General features: G+C 44.9%; 1 protein-coding gene across 1 annotated transcript in view; it reads right to left on the bottom strand.

Annotated features, from left to right (window-relative positions):
* The window catches only part of ITGAX (integrin subunit alpha X), a 34,213-nt gene extending 14,820 nt beyond the window's left edge, over positions 1–19,393 (bottom strand). The window contains 22 exon segments of the mRNA XM_041746831.1: positions 370–511; positions 720–793; positions 884–1,015; positions 1,724–1,878; positions 5,258–5,259; positions 6,130–6,291; positions 6,422–6,552; positions 11,707–11,730; positions 11,732–11,917; positions 12,011–12,151; positions 12,339–12,481; positions 12,589–12,718; positions 12,888–12,961; positions 13,191–13,341; positions 13,655–13,808; positions 14,054–14,199; positions 14,317–14,447; positions 16,163–16,277; positions 16,431–16,501; positions 16,800–16,903; positions 18,597–18,702; positions 19,277–19,393. Of these exon segments, the coding sequence (XP_041602765.1) occupies positions 370–511; positions 720–793; positions 884–1,015; positions 1,724–1,878; positions 5,258–5,259; positions 6,130–6,291; positions 6,422–6,552; positions 11,707–11,730; positions 11,732–11,917; positions 12,011–12,151; positions 12,339–12,481; positions 12,589–12,718; positions 12,888–12,961; positions 13,191–13,341; positions 13,655–13,808; positions 14,054–14,199; positions 14,317–14,447; positions 16,163–16,277; positions 16,431–16,501; positions 16,800–16,903; positions 18,597–18,702; positions 19,277–19,331 (2,529 nt within the window). The 5' untranslated portion in view covers positions 19,332–19,393.
* Positions 19,394–22,618: the final 3,225 nt, after the last annotated feature.

Genomic DNA, 22,618 nt, shown 5'->3' on the forward strand with positions numbered 1-22,618 from the left:
TTCTTCTACAGAACAATGTTTAACATATTGGAAGGTCAAGATATGCTTTCTTTGAAAGAAGAATATTGATATGATGTGGGATACAAAAAAATTTAAGGCAGAGTCCCTTCTCTCTCCACATTAGCAGCCTCGTGGGAACTCATTCCTGGTAGTCAGTGTCTCCAAAATGCAATACCCAGAGTTGAACACAATATGAGCCAAGGAAAGCCCCAGAAACACAACCATATCCATCCAACTATGATCAGCTCAGACCTCCTGGCTTACAAGAAGCTGCTAAGCAATGGCAGCACCTGCCTGAGCTTTGAACCCAGCACAGGAGTTTCAACTGATCTCCAGCCATCAGCTACTTTCTTCCCCAGAAAGAAATACCTTGCTCTCTACCACACGTCGATAAGACAGCCCTGGTGGGTAGAAGAAGGTGACTGTGGTTCCATAGGAGTCCTCACCATCATTCCACACCATCACGTTCATGTTCAGCTCCAGGGTACTCCCCACCACCAGGGTCTGCAATCTAGGTGTTAGGGGAGAGGGCAGGAGATGATTCTGGGACTGGGGCTAGAAATAGTCTGGGGATGAAACAAAGTGGAGAGGTAGGAGAGAAATGGGGGACAGGATTTCTGAGCACAGGCTAGAAATGTTAAGGAGAGCCAGAACAAGAGTTCCAGGTTCCAGAAGAGGAGCTGGGGAACCCAGGCAGGTCTAAGGGAATGGTATCTCACCCTGAGAAGTTAAAGGAAATGCCAAGGTCATCCTGGCAGACATGGTCAGTTCCACAATTCTTCTCAAAGGGGAGCTGAGAGGGAAGGCAAAGCAGGGTTTTCCCCCAAGATCTGGAGACCACATCCTCTACTCCCTTCTGGAAGATTCCAATACCAGGACTTACAGAGGCTGTGAAGTATCTCTGAGCATCCACAGCCAACATAGGCCGAAGGCTTCCAAATGAAGGGATAGGCTTGCCCACCAGGGAGAAGTTGAGACGCAAGGTGATGGGGGTGACCGTGTCCTCCACACAGGCCTAGAGGATGGACATTGAAGACAGCAGTGGCTAAGGAACGCATCTTTATAGTCACTAGCTGTGTCCTGTTCCCTCATCTGTAAAATGGGTTAATAATGATACCCAGCTGTGCTCAACTGCTGCAATTCTACCGTGTAGAACCTCTGTTTTGCCTGCTTTCTGCCTTAAACTCCTTCCCCACAGCATCCCACATGGTTCACTCATTCTATTCAGGATCTTCCCAAAGTTGACCTGATCCAAGAGGTCTCCCAACATTTTCTCTGTTCTCCTCCCTATCTTTTTTCATAGCATTCATCATTACCTGACATCTATTATCTAGGAACTTGATTGTTTTTTGGCCTTCTCTCAGAGTTTCCTGTTGGCATGACTGTTTTGTCCACTGCCATATCCCCAGGGCCTAGGACAGAGCCTGTCTCAGAGAAGCAACTCCTAAAAGAATCACAGCACATCACTCCATAGTTTTCTGAAGTAGTAATACTCTCCTAAAATCCAGCTGTGTAGCCTCAGCAGTTGTAGAGGGCCCATCCATTTATTCATTTGCCCACTCACTTACTCATCAGCTAACAAATGTTATGTACCTCCTGCATCCCAGGTCCTGTGCTGGGGCTAAGCCACAGTGAGAGTCAGAACACACCCTGTTCCTTCCCTGCCCAGGCCACTACCAGCCTCAGAATCTCTGCCATACCCAGGATTCCAAGGTCCCCTTACCAGGAGGAGCAACTTCACGGTCTCACAGTACTGTCTCAGGCCAAGGACTTGCACACGAGTCAGATTCCGGGTCTTTGTCTCCTCAAAGATGGCACGGGGACTCTGGCGGCCCGGGTCAAGAGTAAGGTCAAAGGTCACAGAGCTTTGGAGGTCACCTGTAGGGGAAAGGAGGAGATGAGGAGGGCTGAGAGAGCCAGAAACTCCCCAGGTTTCACCCCAGGTTTCACCCCAGGTGAACAAGGGTCAAGGCAAGAGACAGGTGTCCTGAGCTGAGGGACTCTAAAGGTCAGGATATCTTGGGTCAAAAAGAAGAGGACTCACCCAGCCGATTCTTGGGACTTTCATAAATATGAAGGCAGACATTGGCATCACCCAGTGCCTTGACAGAGGAAGTCTTTTCCCGACACTCAGATATAGACCTGGCTATCTCTGTAGGTTTGAATTGTATGCTCATCCACACCCTGAGCACAGGTCTGGTCCTATGGGCAGAACACTGAGCTGAGGGCAGGCCCTTGGTCCCAGGAAGACAAACTGGGATACGAACCAAGAGGCTGGAATCCTAGGCAGACTTGACTTAGGGAACTCAGCAACTATTTAAAGTATTAATATTCCTATCATTGGAGTTCCAGAGATATGAGTGAAACAGAGGCAGAAGGTTTATTCAAATTGTAAGCTGGGGGATCCCTGGGTGGCGCTTGGTTTGGCGCCTGTACTTCTGGACCAGGGCGCGATCTGGAGACCCGGGATCGAATCCCACATCAGGCTCCCGGTGCATGGAGCCTGCTTCTCCTCTGCCTGTGTCTCTGCCCTCTCTCTCTCTCTGACTATCATAACTAAAAAATAAACAAAAAAAAATTGTAAGCTGAAAACCTCCCTTATCTGGGGAAAGACAGACATCAAAATACAAGAAGTACAGAGAATTCCATTAAATTCAACAGAAGTCAGTCATTGCCAAGGCATATCATAGTCAATTTCACAAGACACAGACAAGGAAAGAATCTGGAAAGCAGCAAGGGGGGTGGTCTTTAACCTACAAGGGGAAGACAGATCAAGTTGGCAACAGAGCTGCCCATAGAAAGTTGGCATGCCAGAAGAGAGTGGCAGGATATATTCAATGTGTCGAATGGGAAAAATCTACAGCAGGAATACTTTATCCAGCAAGACTGTCATTCAGAATAGAAGGAGAAATAAAGAGTTTCCCAGACAAAAACTAAAGAAGTTTGTGACCACTAACCAGTTCTGCAAGAAATATTAAGGGGGGACCCTTTGAGTGGGGAAAAAAAAGACCAAAAGCAACATAGACTAGAAAGGACCAGAGAACATCACCAGAAGCATCCATTCCACGGGTAACACACTGGAACTAAATTCGTCTATTTCAATAATCACTCTGAATATAAATAGACTAAATATTCCAATCAAAAGACATAGTGTATCAGAATGGAGAAAAAAAAAAAAAACAAAAACAAGATCCCTCTATATGCTTCCTATGAGAGACTCATTTCAGACCTAAAGACACCTGAAGATTGAAAGTTAAGGGATGGAGGGGCGCCTAGGTGGCTTAGTTGGTTAATTGTCTACCTTTGGCTCAAGTCATGATCCCAGGGTCTTGGGATTAAGCCCCACACTGGGCTCCCTGCTCAGCGGGGAGTCTGCATTTCCCTCTCCCTCTTCCAGTCCTCTTACTTGTGCTCTTTCCCTCTCCTGCTCTCTCAAGTAAATAAATAAAATCTTTTTTTAAAAAAAAGAAGAAGAAAGTGAGGGCTGGGAGAGCCATCTATCATGCTAAGGAACATCATAGAAAGCTGGAGTAGCCATACTTATATCAGACAAATTAGATTTGTGTGTATGTGTGGGTTTTTTTTTTAACTTAAATTCAACTCAGTTAACATATAACATATTATTAGTTTCAGGGGGTAGAATTTAGTGATTCATCAGTTGCATATAACACCCAGCGCTCCTTCCATCAGATGTCTTCCTTAATGTCCATCACCCAGTTAACCCATCCCCCACCAGCAACCCTCAGTTTGTTTCCTATAGTTAAACGTCTCTTATGGTTTGCTCCCTCTCTGTTTTCATCTTACCTTATTTTTCCTTTCCTTCCCCTATGTTCATCAGTTTTGTTTCTTAAATTCCACGTCTGAGTGAAATCAAACAGTATTTGTCTTTCTTTAACTGACTTATTTCGCTTAGCATAGAGGGGGTAGATTTTAGGCTGGCTTTCCTGTCTCCTGTTTTGGCTGTCTCTTCAATAAACCCTTTCCTTGCTCCATATTCAATGCTTCAGTGATTGGGTTTGCTGTGCATCAGGCATGTAGACTTGGGATTGCTTACCAAAGTATGCAAAGCCCCGATCTAGAGTAACCAATAAATTCAACTCTTTCTTCTACAGAACAATGTTTAACATATTGGAAGGTCAAGATATGCTTTCTTTGAAAGAAGAATATTGATATGATGTGGGATACAAAAAAATTTAAGGCAGAGTCCCTTCTCTCTCCACATTAGCAGCCTCGTGGGAACTCATTCCTGGTAGTCAGTGTCTCCAAAATGCAATACCCAGAGTTGAACACAATATGAGCCAAGGAAAGCCCCAGAAACACAACCATATCCATCCAACTATGATCAGCTCAGACCTCCTGGCTTACAAGAAGCTGCTAAGCAATGGCAGCACCTGCCTGAGCTTTGAACCCAGCACAGGAGTTTCAACTGATCTCCAGCCATCAGCTACTTTCTTCCCCAGAAAGAAATACCTTGCTCTCTACCACACGTCGATAAGACAGCCCTGGTGGGTAGAAGAAGGTGACTGTGGTTCCATAGGAGTCCTCACCATCATTCCACACCATCACGTTCATGTTCAGCTCCAGGGTACTCCCCACCACCAGGGTCTGCAATCTAGGTGTTAGGGGAGAGGGCAGGAGATGATTCTGGGACTGGGGCTAGAAATAGTCTGGGGATGAAACAAAGTGGAGAGGTAGGAGAGAAATGGGGGACAGGATTTCTGAGCACAGGCTAGAAATGTTAAGGAGAGCCAGAACAAGAGTTCTAGGTTCCAGAAGAGGAGCTGGGGAACCCAGGCAGGTCTAAGGGAATGGTATCTCACCCTGAGAAGTTAAAGGAAATGCCAAGGTCATCCTGGCAGACATGGTCAGTTCCACAATTCTTCTCAAAGGGGAGCTGAGAGGGAAGGCAAAGCAGGGTTTTCCCCCAAGATCTGGAGACCACATCCTCTACTCCCTTCTGGAAGATTCCAATACCAGGACTTACAGAGGCTGTGAAGTATCTCTGAGCATCCACAGCCAACATAGGCCGAAGGCTTCCAAATGAAGGGATAGGCTTGCCCACCAGGGAGAAGTTGAGACGCAAGGTGATGGGGGTGACCGTGTCCTCCACACAGGCCTAGAGGATGGACATTGAAGACAGCAGTGGCTAAGGAACGCATCTTTATAGTCACTAGCTGTGTCCTGTTCCCTCATCTGTAAAATGGGTTAATAATGATACCCAGCTGTGCTCAACTGCTGCAATTCTACCGTGTAGAACCTCTGTTTTGCCTGCTTTCTGCCTTAAACTCCTTCCCCACAGCATCCCACATGGTTCACTCATTCTATTCAGGATCTTCCCAAAGTTGACCTGATCCAAGAGGTCTCCCAACATTTTCTCTGTTCTCCTCCCTATCTTTTTTCATAGCATTCATCATTACCTGACATCTATTATCTAGGAACTTGATTGTTTTTTGGCCTTCTCTCAGAGTTTCCTGTTGGCATGACTGTTTTGTCCACTGCCATATCCCCAGGGCCTAGGACAGAGCCTGTCTCAGAGAAGCAACTCCTAAAAGAATCACAGCACATCACTCCATAGTTTTCTGAAGTAGTAATACTCTCCTAAAATCCAGCTGTGTAGCCTCAGCAGTTGTAGAGGGCCCATCCATTTATTCATTTGCCCACTCACTTACTCATCAGCTAACAAATGTTATGTACCTCCTGCATCCCAGGTCCTGTGCTGGGGCTAAGCCACAGTGAGAGTCAGAACACACCCTGTTCCTTCCCTGCCCAGGCCACTACCAGCCTCAGAATCTCTGCCATACCCAGGATTCCAAGGTCCCCTTACCAGGAGGAGCAACTTCACGGTCTCACAGTACTGTCTCAGGCCAAGGACTTGCACACGAGTCAGATTCCGGGTCTTTGTCTCCTCAAAGATGGCACGGGGACTCTGGCGGCCCGGGTCAAGAGTAAGGTCAAAGGTCACAGAGCTTTGGAGGTCACCTGTAGGGGAAAGGAGGAGATGAGGAGGGCTGAGAGAGCCAGAAACTCCCCAGGTTTCACCCCAGGTGAACAAGGGTCAAGGCAAGAGACAGGTGTCCTGAGCTGAGGGACTCTAAAGGTCAGGATATCTTGGGTCAAAAAGAAGAGGACTCACCCAGCCGATTCTTGGGACTTTCATAAATATGAAGGCAGACATTGGCATCACCCAGTGCCTTGACAGAGGAAGTCTTTTCCCGACACTCAGATATAGACCTGGCTATCTCTGTAGGTTTGAATTGTATGCTCATCCACACCCTGAGCACAGGTCTGGTCCTATGGGCAGAACACTGAGCTGAGGGCAGGCCCTTGGTCCCAGGAAGACAAACTGGGATAGGAACGAAGAGGCTGGAATCCTAGGCAGACTTAGAATGATCTGGAAATGTCTGAGGAGGACTTTTCTCACCTGAGCAGCAGCACTTGTCTCTGGGCGCCCACAGCCAGGTCCACCAGTCCATCCATGGTAAGGTCCTGACCCCCACTCAGTGACTGCCCAAAATACTGGAGGCTGGGGGAGAGCTGGGAGCCTGAGATCCTCTGAACAGAGAGGAAAAGGCAAGTCAGGTTGATGGAAACAAGTTGGAAATCAGGAACAAAAGGAACAGGAAGGGGCAGCCCCGGTGGCGCAGCGGTTTGGTGCCGCCTGCAGCCTGGGGTGTGATCCTGGAGACCCGGGGTCGAGTTCCACGTCAGGCTCCCTGCATGGAGCCTGCTTCTCCCTCTCCCTCTGCCTGTGTCTCTGCCTCTCTTTCTGAGTCTATGAATAAATAAATAAAATCTTAAAAAAAAAAAAAAGGAACAGGAAGGTAGGAATGAGGGAGACAGAAAGAAGAGGTGAGCAGTGAAAAGATGTCACCAGCAGTACCTATAAAGAGGAGTGGGGTAGGGAAAGATGACCAGAGAAAAGGAAAGATCCCTGAGACATCAATAAAGAAGTGGTGATTGAAAGATTGGCCTGGTGACCTATGTCTCATTCATTCATTCATTCATTCATTCATTCATTCATTCATTCATTCATTCATTCATTCATTCATTCATTCATTCATTCATTCATTCATTCATTCATTCATTCATTCATTCATTCATTCATTCATTCATTCATTCATTCATTCATTCATTCATTCATTCATTCATTCATTCATTCATTCATTCATTCATTCATTCATTCATTCATTCATTCATTCATTCATTCATTCATTCATTCATTCATTCATTCATTCATTCATTCATTCATTCATTCATTCATTCATTCATTCATTCATTCATTCATTCATTCATTCATTCATTCATTCATTCATTCATTCATTCATTCATTCATTCATTCATTCATTCATTCATTCATTCATTCATTCATTCATTCATTCATTCATTCATTCATTCATTCATTCATTCATTCATTCATTCATTCATTCATTCATTCATTCATTCATTCATTCATTCATTCATTCATTCATTCATTCATTCATTCATTCATTCATTCATTCATTCATTCATTCATTCATTCATTCATTCATTCATTCATTCATTCATTCATTCATTCATTCATTCATTCATTCATTCATTCATTCATTCATTCATTCATTCATTCATTCATTCATTCATTCATTCATTCATTCATTCATTCATTCATTCATTCATTCATTCATTCATTCATTCATTCATTCATTCATTCATTCATTCATTCATTCATTCATTCATTCATTCATTCATTCATTCATTCATTCATTCATTCATTCATTCATTCATTCATTCATTCATTCATTCATTCATTCATTCATTCATTCATTCATTCATTCATTCATTCATTCATTCATTCATTCATTCATTCATTCATTCATTCATTCATTCATTCATTCATTCATTCATTCATTCATTCATTCATTCATTCATTCATTCATTCATTCATTCATTCATTCATTCATTCATTCATTCATTCATTCATTCATTCATTCATTCATTCATTCATTCATTCATTCATTCATTCATTCATTCATTCATTCATTCATTCATTCATTCATTCATTCATTCATTCATTCATTCATTCATTCATTCATTCATTCATTCATTCATTCATTCATTCATTCATTCATTCATTCATTCATTCATTCATTCATTCATTCATTCATTCATTCATTCATTCATTCATTCATTCATTCATTCATTCATTCATTCATTCATTCATTCATTCATTCATTCATTCATTCATTCATTCATTCATTCATTCATTCATTCATTCATTCATTCATTCATTCATTCATTCATTCATTCATTCATTCATTCATTCATTCATTCATTCATTCATTCATTCATTCATTCATTCATTCATTCATTCATTCATTCATTCATTCATTCATTCATTCATTCATTCATTCATTCATTCATTCATTCATTCATTCATTCATTCATTCATTCATTCATTCATTCATTCATTCATTCATTCATTCATTCATTCATTCATTCATTCATTCATTCATTCATTCATTCATTCATTCATTCATTCATTCATTCATTCATTCATTCATTCATTCATTCATTCATTCATTCATTCATTCATTCATTCATTCATTCATTCATTCATTCATTCATTCATTCATTCATTCATTCATTCATTCATTCATTCATTCATTCATTCATTCATTCATTCATTCATTCATTCATTCATTCATTCATTCATTCATTCATTCATTCATTCATTCATTCATTCATTCATTCATTCATTCATTCATTCATTCATTCATTCATTCATTCATTCATTCATTCATTCATTCATTCATTCATTCATTCATTCATTCATTCATTCATTCATTCATTCATTCATTCATTCATTCATTCATTCATTCATTCATTCATTCATTCATTCATTCATTCATTCATTCATTCATTCATTCATTCATTCATTCATTCATTCATTCATTCATTCATTCATTCATTCATTCATTCATTCATTCATTCATTCATTCATTCATTCATTCATTCATTCATTCATTCAACCTCTGTGAGTTCCTTCTCTTTTATTTCCATTGCTCTTAAAATGACCAATTGCTTGGAGAATGTGCCCTTTAAAATCCCTGGGTGCTGCTGAGACTAGCAGACATTAAGCATAGTAACAATAAAATAAAAGAGAAATTTGCCAACTACTAAGGATGTCTAGAAAGGAAGAGGTAGGTAGAGATAGTACAAACCTGGTCAAGTGGCCTCATGCTCTGGAAAGCTGATCTTACCACCATATCCTCAGGTTGGTATGTAGGCCCAGTGGGGAAAAGGCAAGTCCTTCCCAGTCAAGTAATGTGATGGGATATATCATGGCAGGAAGGAAGAAAATCATGGTGGACCAGAAAATATAGAAAGGCCTCCTCTTGGAGTCAACCCTTTCTGTTATAACTCAAGTGGTATTTTCAATTGAGGGTGTTCATAGATATGCAAGAGGAAGTTAAATCAGTTGGTGTAGAATGAATGCAGTTTCTTGACATCAGGTGTTATTGTCAACAAAGCCTTTAATTTTCTCTTTAAGTTTCCAAGTTCTTTAGAACTTCTACAATTGTCAAACTATACTAACAATAGCTGATTATAATAGTGTACCACCAGGTACCTGTACCTGTGCGCCAGGTACAGATGTATATTTATACTAGGTATATACTCTATATGTACTAACTCACTTAATCATCACAGCAACAGCCCAGTGAGGTTGGTTCTCTTACTATTACCATTTTACAGATAAGGAGACTGAGCAGAGAGCTGCGTAATGATGAAGATCATGTAGCTGGGAAGTAACAGTACTGTAGGGATCTCCTTTGATTTTTTTCTTTTTTCTTTTTTTTTTTTTAAGATTTATTTATTTATTTATGATAGACATAGAGAGAGAGAGAGAGGCAGAGACACAGGCAGAAAGAGAAGCAGGCTCCATGCCGGGAGCCCGACACGGGACTCGATCCCGGGTCTCCAGGATCGCGCCCTGGGCCAAAGGTAGGCGCTAAGCCACCCAGGGATCCCCTGATTTTTTTTCTAACAAATTCTTGCGATACAGTTCACATACCATACAATTTATTCTTTTAAAGTGTACACCTCAGGAATGACTGGGTGACTCAGTGATTGAGCGTCTGCCTTTGGCTCAGGTCATGGTGCCAGGGTCTTGGAATGGAGTCCCACATCAGGGACTCCCCTACAGGGAACCTGCTTCTCCTTCTGCCTATGTCTCTGCCTCTCTCTCTTGCCCTGTCATATGAATGAATGAATAAAATCAAGAAAGAAAGAAAGAAAGAAAGAAAGAAAGAAAGAAAGAAAGAAAGAAAGAAAGAAAGAAAGAAAGAAGAAATAAAGAATATAACTCAACAGTTTTAGGATGTTCTCAGTTATGCCACCATCACCAAATCAATTTTAGAACATTTTCATCACCCCCCAAAAAAACCCATACCTCTCATCACTCACCCCCATGTCCCTCATTTTCCTGTACCATCACAACCTAACAACCCCTTATCTACTTTCTGTCTGTGTGAATTTACCTATTTACATTTCATATACATAGGATCACATATGTGCCCTTTTGTTTCTGACTTCTTCTACTTAGAATAATGTCTTCAAGCCTCATTCATGTTATAGCAAATATTAGTACTTCATTCCTTTCATGGCCAAATAATATTCCATTGTATGGGAATTTATTTACGATAGAATTTATCTGTTCATCAGTTAATGGACATTTGGATTCTTTCCACCTTTGGGGTATTATCAATAATGCTACTATTAACATTCATGTATAATGTTTTATATGGACATAGGTTTTCAATTCTCTTGGGTCACACAATAACTCTGCATATAGCCTTTTGAGGAACTGCCAGATGTATTCCAAAGTAGCTGCAGTATTTTATATTCCCACCATCACAGTCTGAGGGTACCAAATTTTCCACATCCTCACCAACACTTGTTATTATCTTTTTCATTCTAGCCATCCCAGTGGGTATGAAGTGGTATCTCGTGGTTTTGATTTGCTGGTGACTGATGACTAATGATAGTTAACATCTTTTCGCACGCATATTGGTCCTTTGTATATCATCTTTGGAGAAATGTCTATTCAGATTCTTTGCTTACTTTTTAATTGGGGCTTTCTTTAACTTTTACCAAGGGAAGAAAATAAAGTCTCCCTTTCCAGGGAACTTCCCCAACGAGACAGACATTTGGCAGGATTGCTGATGGTATAAGGGAATAGTCATATAGCATTTAGGGAAGAGAAAAGGAGAGTAGACAGGGAGACTGAGGCAGCCAGACCTAGACTGGCAACAGGGAGCCAACAAGAGACCAAGCACTGGGTTAGAAGTCAGGAGATTGGAACTTACCTCATCACCATTCCTGATCCACTATAAAGCCTTGGACAAGTCAAATCACTGATCTTCTTCTCCTTGCTGCAGATTTCATTTCTAAAGTGGGCATGCTAATGCCTGGGCCTATGTACCTTGTAAAGCCACTGGGAGGTTAAAAGGCCTGAGATCTCACTCAAAAATCAAGTCCTCATAAGAGAAGAGAACATACCAATGTGTTCATTTCTAAAATTCCACAGAGTTGGCTTGCTGCCTCCAAGGTGTCAGTATTGGGCAAAGGAAGTCAGATGAGGTAAAGGAGAATTTTCTAGGTGGCAGCATAGAACACAGGGAGAAGCAAGAAGAGGTTGTTGTAACAACAGGACCTGTGACTGGGCCTCACCTGACTGTGGGAGGAGCTGATGCTCAGGTCCTGAGATTCCATGAAATAGGTAGACAGCACCTCGGTTCTCCTGCTCTCCTGGCGCTCCGATGGCCACGTCTGTCAGCTTGTCCCCATTCACATCCCCCAGCACTGTCAGGGCTGCCCCAAAACGGCCCCAGGGGTGGCCTTGCTCCCCACGGAGAATGACCTCACACTGCCACTTCGCCCTCTGCAGGACAAAACCAGTGTCAGGTCCCAACCGAGGCCATCCCTCTACCCCACGCCCAAGGCCCCACTCAGCCCAGGCTCATCAGACACTCACCCCCTGGGGCAAGGGGCACACAGACACCTGGCCCCCCTGGGTCGGCTTGTAGTAATGGGGAGCCCCGATGAGGACGAGGTCAGTGTTGCCATCTCTATCCACATCCACTGTGCAGAGGGAGGCCCCAAAGTAGGAGCCAATCTGCAGGGCAGAGCCTGAAGTCACCTTGCCTGCTTCTGCCACAGGGACACCCCCAGGGACAGGTCCCACTTCCTCCCAGTCACCATGGCCTTCCTCGATGGGTCCCCAAGGCCCTTCATCTCCTCCCTCTGGGCTACTAGAGACGCTGCCACCCTCATGTTCTGCTCTGGCTTCCTCGACACCCAACCTGGGTCCCTGAGACTTCAGCCTTCGGCCTCCATTGCTCAGATGCCTGAGTGAAGATGACAACCTTCCCGGTGTGCTGATGGCGGGGGGCCCCCAGGATCAGGCTCTGTACTCCCTTCCAAAAGGCCAGCTCAGCGGAGTAACCTGAGGAAAGCAGGCCTCAGCACAAAGGCTTCCTGCCCACCCCCTGAGCTCCTGACCCCCAGGCAGCTCATCTCCCACCTGTGCCCACAACCATGGCCTGTTCTCACCCAGGTAAGAGTCCCTCATGTCCACATTCTCTTGAGACATGTTGATGAAAGTGGGGCTCGTCTTTGGGGGGTACAGGAAGGCACCTCCAGACCAGCTGAAGCTCCCCACAGCCCCCAGAACTGGTCCATCCTGGGAGGAAAGGATCCAGGGCTGAGCAGGCCTGAGCCAAAAGAAGACAATGCCTATTCCAAAGCAAGGCCTGCCACAGACTCTGCTCATTATTTGGAATTCTTTTTCCACTCACTTCCTCCCACTCTCCCTCCTCCTACATCAAAGGCCTGAAAGAGGCCCCACTCACAGGTGTGAACACAGCGCTGAAGCCCTCCTGGGACATCTCCATTTCAAAGGAACTACTGCTTATGGTCTGCGTACCTGAGGGAAGGTATTATATACCTGGGTTCCAGAGGGAAAGATAGGCTTTGCCAAGACTGAAAAGTCCTTTTCAGGACACTCACACTGCCACTGCATTTTAGAGGATCTAATGTTGGAGATTAATACCCAAAGGGAAGGGTTTGTGCCTATGACATGGGGGCCCAGGTTCAAGAAGCGAAAGTATTTACGGGTGAGGGTTTCTAAGGGAGTACCTTTATCTGTGACTTACCCTCAATGGCAAAGATCTTCTCTTTCAGTTGGTTTTGAATGTCTCTCAAAGCATCAAAATTCTCCACTTTAAAAATGTACTCATGGGAGGGCTTCGATGCAATGTCATTTAATTCTTTCCAGGACTGCATTTTTTGAAAAGCTGTTCCTACCTGTCTCCAACAAAGGCCAACTCAGTGAAAACAATCATAAATCTAATATGCTTACCACATGCTGGGTGCCAATATCCACCAGTAACCCCACAAGGTCAATATTATTACACTCAGTATACAAATGAGAAAAATGAGGCTCAGACAGCATCAAGGAGTTTAGAGAAAAGGATCAGGGTCCCGGGAACACAGCTTTCACCCTGAAGGTAGTAGATGCTGAGAGACTGTGTGTGTGAGGGGGGGTGTCCTAGAAAGGGAAGTTGCCTTAAGAGGAAGCAAAGGGAGGAAGGGGCGGCAGAGCATGTCCACATCCTACCCCAACTGCATAGCGGATGATACCCGCAGCCTCAGCCATAGGGATGACATCTTCATAACCCAGGCTATCTCCTTTTTTCTGCCCATCGGTAATGACAATGAGGATCTTGGAGGCATCTTTTCGGGCCCCTTTTGAGGCACTGAACAGTTCGTTTCTGTCAAAGAAGAAGAGGATCCAGAGACCTGTGAACAGACCTGCTGCTAGCCTCTGATGCCTTTTGAGAACAAGGAGATGCCCCTTTCTCTAGGAGGCCTTGGTCCCACCCATAGGCTCCTAGCTGGATGAGGAGACCACAGGCTGAATTTCAGTCCCAACCTTTCTCTCTCTCATGGAGAAAGATGAGGTCTAAAGGAACACCCAGATGCTCTAGGGAAGGACCCCGGAGAAGTCAGGACTCACGTGACTATTCTGATGGCTGTGGCTGTGTGAGTGAGCCCTCCTAGCTGGGATACAGAATCCAACAGGGCTAGCGGGTTTGAGCTGTATGTGAAGTCTTTGAAAGTGAAGTGCACCCGGAAATTGTTGGAAAACTGCATCAGGGAGAACTGGGAAAATTGCGGGGGGCTCGGAGCCAAGGCCACTTGACCAGAACCCCAGGCATTCCACCCCCAAACCTCTTACAGGGGGCCCTGCACATTTGCCATCCCTCCCCCAAGGGACACCTGGGTGCTAGGTCTCTGGAACTGGCTCATCACAGCCTCCACGAAATTCAACATCTTGATAAAATCACGGGAGGAGATGCTGCCCGAGCCGTCGATCAGGAACACGATATCCTGCTCTTGCTTCGGACACTCTGGGAAAGAAGGTGGGCCTAGTCCTCCAAGGAACACTCCCAGAGCCCAGGCCCTCAGCCCCTTGGCCATGAGAACTCACTGCCCCCTGACCCAGGGGCTTCCCCAGTCCCTGCCTGGAACAGGGCCCTTTGGCCTCCTAAAGTCCTTAAAAAGGCTCTCTCTGTGATCCAGCTGCTCACACCTGTGTACCCAGCCTGGTTTATAAAAAAGTGACAGTTCTTCCAATCCAGAGAGTAAGAAGCTGGTCATTCTACCTGTGGCTGTCTGCGTCCTTCTCCGGAACCCCACTCTACCTCTTCCCCCACACGGCATGATCCGGCAATGAAAGGAGATGGTTCCTGGTCAGAGTCTGTCCTCATTAGTCGGTGCCAAACTGTACTTTCGTTAAATATTTTTATTTTTTTTTAATTTTTATTTATTTATGATAGTCACAGAGAGAGAGAGAGAGGCAGAGACACAGGCAGAGGGAGAAGCAGGCTTCATGCACCGGGAGCCCGACGCGGGATTCGATCCCGGGTCTCCAGGATCGCGCCCTGGGCCAAAGGCAGGCGCCAAACCGCTGCGCCACCCAGGGATCCCTCGTTAAATATTTTTAATGTCATCCCTGGCAACAGCCACACACTGGCCCTTTTCCATACTCAGCATAAATATGGGCCCCAAGGCCCCTCCTAAGTAAATTAAGAATTGGTCCAAAAAAAAGGAAGTTCTCCCAGTTTGAGAGGAGATCTCCCAGCTTCCTTTTCTATTCAGAGGTTCCCACCAGGTGTTCTGAAGGAAGTCCAGGTTCCTATGAGTGAAGTCTAGAGTGTGGGAGGTGCTAGAAGAGCACTCAATTCAGTGGCTAGATGTCAGCCTCCCCAGGGGACTGAATGTAAATGTGAAATCAGGGAGGGGCTTAGGTCTGCCAGGCTGGGTCAGAAAAGCTCACTCTTCTACCTCCTTATCTCTCATTCCATCAACAGTAGGGAAGTCAGGCCCTATGCCTCAATCTGCACGCACGCACACACACACACACACATGCACATGTGCACACATGCACATGTATACATATGTACATGCGTGCACCTATACATATGTGTGCACACATATATTTGTACACACGTGTTCACATATGCATACACATATACAGAAGCATGCTCATGCATACATATACTTGCATGGAAGTATACATGCAGACACACATGAATGCACACATATATGTTTAGGCACACATATATACATCCATATACATACACACACACACACATACACCTGCTCAGACTGTTTGCACCCTCATCATCCTTTCCCAGTCTGCTGCACAAACTAATTGGTTATACCCCAAGGTGTATTGGGTGAAAATAAATCCCCTTCTCCCTAAAAATAATAGCTAGCATTAATTGTGCCCTCACCACATGCCAAGCACTGTGCTAAACCCTGGCCATGGATAATCATCTGTCACTCTCAAGGCTGGGTGTGTCATTGTTCTCATCTGACAGATGAGGAAACTGAGGCTCTGAGAGGGTAAAGTCATAGGAAAGTGGGACGGCAACAGGGCAAGTTGTGAAATCAGTAAGTGACTCCCCAGCGCATATTTGGAACCACTATCCCAACCAGTAAATATTTTTCTCCAGATCGCTCTTTTTTTATCCATTCTAGAAAGAGTGTTTCTGGCCCACTGTACTCCAGTCACAAGTTTGTATGCTCCTCAAAGGAGCCAGTAGCCACCAACACTTACCCTGCAGGGCAGCTGGGAGCCTCTGGGCTTGCCAGGAAGGGGAGCCCAGCAGGAAGCAGAACCCAGTCAAGTATATGTTCTCGTTGCATGTATGGTGCACTGTGGGGCCACAGGCCTAGGGATAGAGGCACCTGATGGGAGGGGCTGCTCCTGATTCCATCCCATCCTCCTATCCCAGCACCTTCACCCTCCCCAAGACCCCTAGCCCCACTAGAACGAGGTCCCCATTCTTTCCCTCAAGACAGCTCCACAACCCAGGACAACTCACCAGCAGCTGAGAGGGTTTAGTGGAGGCTGCCAGAGACAGGCCCAGGGACATGTTCACAGCTTCCAAGGGGACTGAGGGGACAGATATGTGCATGGTCACCCTCAAGACAGAGGATACTTTGTAATATCTGGGCAGGGGTCACCTCAAACCTGCAGGACAAGGAGATCTGACAGGTGAAGGGGGCTTTCAGGTCTTGCTGGAGCCCTGGGGTACAGGGGTATGATGGGTAGGGAGGCCATGAGGCAGTCAGGAAGCTTGTCTAAGGTTAAGAGTCTCAGACAAAGCTAGAGCTGGGAAGTGGGTCTTCTGTGCTCCCTGCAGGTCCCATGGGGGTCTGGACATGGATCCCAAGGAGGAGCAGTGACTCACCCTGCAGTTGGATGGGCTCACACTTGCCGGTGCTGTAGTCACATTGGTAGAGGCCACCTGTTTGGTTGGCAGCCTTTATCTCCTGGGGGGCTCCAACTACCACCCTGAGGGAAACAAAGAACACTGCAATTAAGAATGTAGACAGTGGAGCCAGACTGCTGCTCAGCAAGTTTGTTCCACCTCTCTAAGCCTCAGTTTTCCCATCTGCAAAGTGGAGATTAACAATAATTTAAGTTCCAAATGAGAGGAGTTTTTGTCTGTTTTGTTCTCTAGTGTATGCCTGGCTCCTGAGACATTTAGTAGTAGGTGCTCAATAAATATATGTTGAATGGTTGATGTCTACCTACCCCTATAAGGTTATTGTGAGGAATAAATCAGTGCTCACCTAGAAATACAAATCAAAACTATAATGAGATATCACCTCACACTTATCCCAGAATGGCTAAAATCAGCACAAGAAACAACAGCTGTTGATGAGGATATAGAAAAAAGGAATCCTTGTGCACTGTTGGTGAGAATGCAACTGGTGCGGCCTATGGAAAACTGTGTGGAGCTTCCTCTAAAAGTTGAAAATAGGGCAGCCCCGGTGGCTCAGTGTTTAGCACCGCCTTCGGCGTGGGACGTGATCCTGGGGTCCCCGGATAGAGTCCCGCGTCAGGCTCCCTGCATGGAGACTGCTTCTCCCTCTGCCTGTGTCTCTGCCTCTCTCCCTCTCTAAATAAATAAAATCTTTAAATAAAAATAAAAGTTGAAAATAGGGACACCTGAGTGGCTCAGCGGTTGAGCGTCTGCCTTTGGCCCAGGACATGATCCTGGAGACCTGGAACTGAGTCCTGAATCGGGATCCCTGCACAGAGCCTGCTTCTCTTTCTGCCTGGGTCTCTGCCTCTCTCTCTCTGCATCTCTCATGAATAAATAAATAAGATCTTTTTAAAAAAGTTGAAAATAGAGATACTATATATATATATATTCAGCAATTGTGTTACTGGGTATTTACCCAAGTTATACAAAAATACTAATTCAAAGGGATACATGCACCCTGGTGTTTATAGCAGCATTATTTACAAAAATCAAGATATGGAAGTGGCCCAAGGGTCCACCAATTGATAAATGGATAAAGAAGATGTAATATAGATAGAGATGGAGATTATAGAAATATTATTCAGCCACAAAGAAGAATGAAATCTTGCCATTTGTAATGACATAGATGAAGCTAGAGAGTATTATGCAGAGTGAAATAAGTCAGGGAAAGAGAATACTATATGGCTTCACTTATAAGTGGAATTTAAGAAACAAAGCTAACAAACAAAGGGAAAGAGAGACAAACCAAGAAGAGACTCTTAATTATAGAGAACCAATCAATGGTTAGTAGAGGAGAGGAGCACAGGGGGATGGATAAAATAGGTGATGGGGATTAAGGAGTGCATTTGTCATGATGAGTACTAGGTGATGTATGGAATTGTTGAATCATTATATTATACACCTGAAACTAAAATAACACTATATGTTAACTCTACTGGAATTTAAGATAAAATAAAATAATTAAAATAAAACAAAATAGATCAGTGCCCACATAAAGGGTGCTTGACACAGTGCTGGGCGCTTAGTAAGTGCTCAATAAATATTAGTTGTGATTATTGAGATGGCCAAGACAGCACCTGCTTTCAGTCTAACTCTTCATATACTAGGAGAATTGCCACACCAGACAGAGGAGAAGAGGGTCATGGGGAAGGACACGACCCTGAGCATGAAGAGAAGTTGATGAGAACCAAAGGCCAGTCACCACCCAGTCCTCACCAGGAGTTGTCATACTGGACCACGCTGTGTCCAAATCCAGCACTCTCCATAAGGAAGCTTTTTGGCTGTTCCGTGTCCAAGTTGAAGCAGAGAGAAGAAGCCAAGGCTGGGGAAGGGGGTGAGAAAAGAAGCTGTGGAGAAGGGTCTTCCTCCTGTTCCATCTCTCCAGCCCCTAGCACTGGCTCCCCCCTTAGGTCCAATGCCCCAGCATCTCCTGGACTTCTGAACTCCCAAGCTCAGGCTTTCCTCTGCCTTCCTGCAGGCAGTCTAGAAATAGTTCTTCACCCATTGGCCAGTTGGCAAGTTTCAATTCTCCATTTTCATAGAGCAACCCACAAGCTTTAAAGACAATCCTTTGCCACCCCACCACTGGGGCTTCTAGGAGGAAGAATCCAGGAAAACGTGGGCCAAAGTGACATTGTGGATAGAGCACAAGTTTGACTTGTTCTGCCCACTTGGGAAATCTCTGGATTGTTCAGGCAACTGGCTCCTTTTCCAGCATCTCTTGAACTCCCCTAAAATTAGTTCTTCAATATCCTGTCCCTCCAAAAACTCCAGAACCGAAACCCTGTGTAATTCCAAGTCCCTCTCCTAATGTCTGCTAAACATGTACATCCTCAGCTCTCTGTCTATCTGGACTCCAATCTTCTTATGTCCTTTCATTGGGGCCCATGACTTACCCATCAATAGAAGGAGGGATATTCTGGTCCTGGTCATGACTAGAAGGTTAGACATGGGCTTCTGAGTTCCTCAGCCACCAAGGGAACAGCTAGACCAAGGTGCAGAGGAAGCAAATGAACAGAGAGGTGGTCAAGAGGCTAGAAGCAGGGAGGGAAGTTGTCAGAATGACTCAGAGTTGGAGGGCGGAGAATAGGACTAAAATAAACAGAAAAAAGAATTGAGGCAACCCACACATGCTGGGTCCAGGAGTCTTTCTTTTTTTGTTGTTTTAAGATCTTATATATTTATTAGACAGAGACAGAGAGAGAGCATAAGCAGGGGGAGTAGGAGAGGGAGAAGCAGGCTTCCTACTGAGCAGGGAGTGCAATGCGAGGCCTGATCCCAGGACTCTGGGATCATGATTTGAGCCAAAGACAGATGCTTAACCAACTGAGCTACCCAGGTGGCCCTCCAAGAGTCTTTCTAACCAGAGATGTCTTGGCTTGCTTCTTGTGCCTTACCAAACTAGGTTTAGGTGGATGCAAATCCCCTGCCCTGCACCACCTCTCTAAGCTTCTCTACTTGTACTGGCAGAAGATTCCTCTTGACCTTGAAACTTCAGTTCTCCTGGGGAGGGAGGGTAGACAGATGCCATGATAAGGTTGGGCCCTAATGAAGACCCTGATGGGAACCCTCTACTTGAGACCTGGAAACCTTTGGGCTAGGAATCAAGCATCCAGGCCTTAGGAGAACAGAGTAAGTATTCAGTCATTTACTCAACATGCTAATTTGAGGCTGATTGTGTACCTCTCTGTTAGCAAAGAGATAAAATACAAACCACAAGGCCCAGCCCTGGGGTTAGTAGAGAAGGCCAATGTGCAAGCAGCAAGATGTTGCTATGAAATAAGAAGCCCACTGACCACAAAGTACCTTACCCAATTTAGAAGGGTGTGGATTTCCGGAAAGGTTTTCTGGAGGGGGACTTGGGCTAAGTCTTGAAGGCAACTAACTATAAGAGAGTACATTTCAGAAAGGGTAACCAAATGTGGAAGACGCATGAAAGTGGAGGGCCTCTTGGGAAACCAGAGAGTGGGAGGTAGGAAGTGGCTAGAGATGAGGTCAGTACCATAGGGGATGGGGAGGAAGGGGAAGCAGGCCCCAGACCTGGAAAGCCCCCTTAAGACATGTTTATTTTATCCTGAGGGCAGAGGGAAGCATTGAACCAAATTGGGAAGACTAAGATCTTAAAATTTACATTTTAGAAAGCAAGAAAGAGGAGCTGCATGGATCATGGTTTCATTGGGAACTAGCCGGAGACAGATCAGTTAGGAGGAAGGTAATATAGTCCTATGGGGTGAGCTAGTGGCTATGGGGATGGACTGGGGGCTGACTGGTCCCTAAGGGGAGGACAGTGGTAATGGTCTCCGAACAATTTGGAGAAAGAGGGATGGTAGGCTAGGACAACTTCGGTTTTTAGAGAACCAAAATTTAGTGTTTAAGAGCTTGGACTCTTTCAATCTTTCTAGGTTCCAGTTTCCTCATTTACAAAAAGAGGGTGATAAAGGTACACACCTCTCTGGGCGCATGACTGGCTTAGTCAGTGTAGCATATGAATCCTGATCTTGGGGTCGTAAGTTCAAGCCACACGTTGGGTATAGCGATTACTTAAAAATAAAATCTCCAGAAAAAGGGGTGCCTAATGGAAACAATCAGTTGGGTGGGTGACTCTTGGTTTGGGCTCAGGTCTCATCTCAAGTCTGATTTCAGGGTCATAAGATCAAGCCCCGTATCTGGCTCCATGCTCAGCACTGAATCTGCTTCATATTCTCTCTCCCTCTGTTCATTCTCTCTCTTTCTTTCTCTCTCAAATAAATAAATCTTTAAAAAAAAAATCTTCAGTGACACCTGGGTGGCTCAGTGGTTTAGCATCTGCCCAAGGTCATGATCCCAGGGCCCTAGGATTGAGTCCCATATCAGGCTCTCCACAAGGAGTCTGTTTTTCTCTCTGCCTATGTCTCTGCCTCTGTGTGTGTGTGTCTCTCATGAATAAATAAATAAAATCGTTTTTAAAATCTAAAAAAAACACATATTTATTGATGCTGGGAAGGTTGAATTAGCAAATGTGAAATGCTGAGAAGAATGTGTAAGAGTTTCTGTTATTGGCTATTATCAATACTATGCTGTGATGATTGTTATGGGTAAGAGGAGACTGAAGGCCTTCAAACAGGAGATGTCCTAGAGGAAGGTTGGGTGGATGGGGCTAGATCTCAGGAGAAAAGTCTGGGTTGGAGATGAGTTTTGGATTCATCAGAAGTGCTGGATGAGATCCTGGTGGAAGTGGGAAGAGGGAAGAGAAAGATGGGTAGAGGAGGGGGAGAAAGCCAGTGTTGGCAACAGAATATGAGTAAAGGAAAACTGAGAAGAAAGGAGTCTTCAAAGAGGGAGAAAGAAACCCAGCATGAAAAAAAAAAGGCATCCTGGAAGGACTGCCTAGAGAGGAGTTTAAACAGTGTCACAGGCTCCCAGATGTCAAGTTAGGTAAGAAATGAGGAAGTCTCCAGTTCTGACAACAGAAGCTGCCAGGGACCCTAGAGTCAGCTGTGCCAGGGTATCGGGAGAGGTGTTGGGAATGGGGAATGTGGGCAGCAGTGACTGGAGATAAGCAGCCCTGAAAAGACCTCAGATACAATATGGCTGGAGAAAACCCCTGGAATCCTTGGAGATGAAGAAAATTTGAGGGAGAAAGAAACGGTGACAGAGAAACCCAATAAAGAGAAAGGAGAAGTGACACAGATTCCGAAGAGAATAAAAGACGAACCAGAAATGACTCAAGCCAGAAGATGCCTGTGAGACTGAGAGCTCCAGACAGGGGTGAGTGCCAGAGAGGACCCCCAGCCTTCAAAGATACTTTGCGTCCTGGCCTTTCCATTGCTTCCTTTCCTCGGGCTTGGGTTCCACCGTTGGTAAGTGAGAGTACACAAGACAAGAATGTTGGACAGATAAGACTCCATTTCTTCTTTCAAGCTGCCCAACACACTTCCATGATACTTCAAAGAAAAGCCAAGCAAGGTAAGACATTTCACCTTTAGCACAGACTACTTAACCATAAAAGTGTAGAACAGGATATATCTTTAATTCAACCCATCCATTTTACAGATGAGGGCAGTGAGCCTCTAACACTCACAGCCCCTTTTCATTTCAGTGAATCATGGTGTGACACTTCCAGAAAAAGGATGGCAGCTGAGGGAGATATATAAGCAAGGAAGGAGTGGACAGCCAAGTTCCCTAATCTCCTCAGCCCCGTGGGGCCATGAGTCAGTCACATCCAGTTCTGTCCATATGTTACCTCTAGGGTGTTCAGA

The sequence above is a fragment of the Vulpes lagopus genome, chromosome 3 (assembly GCF_018345385.1).
Source record: "Vulpes lagopus strain Blue_001 chromosome 3, ASM1834538v1, whole genome shotgun sequence".
Lineage (NCBI taxonomy): Eukaryota > Metazoa > Chordata > Mammalia > Carnivora > Canidae > Vulpes > Vulpes lagopus.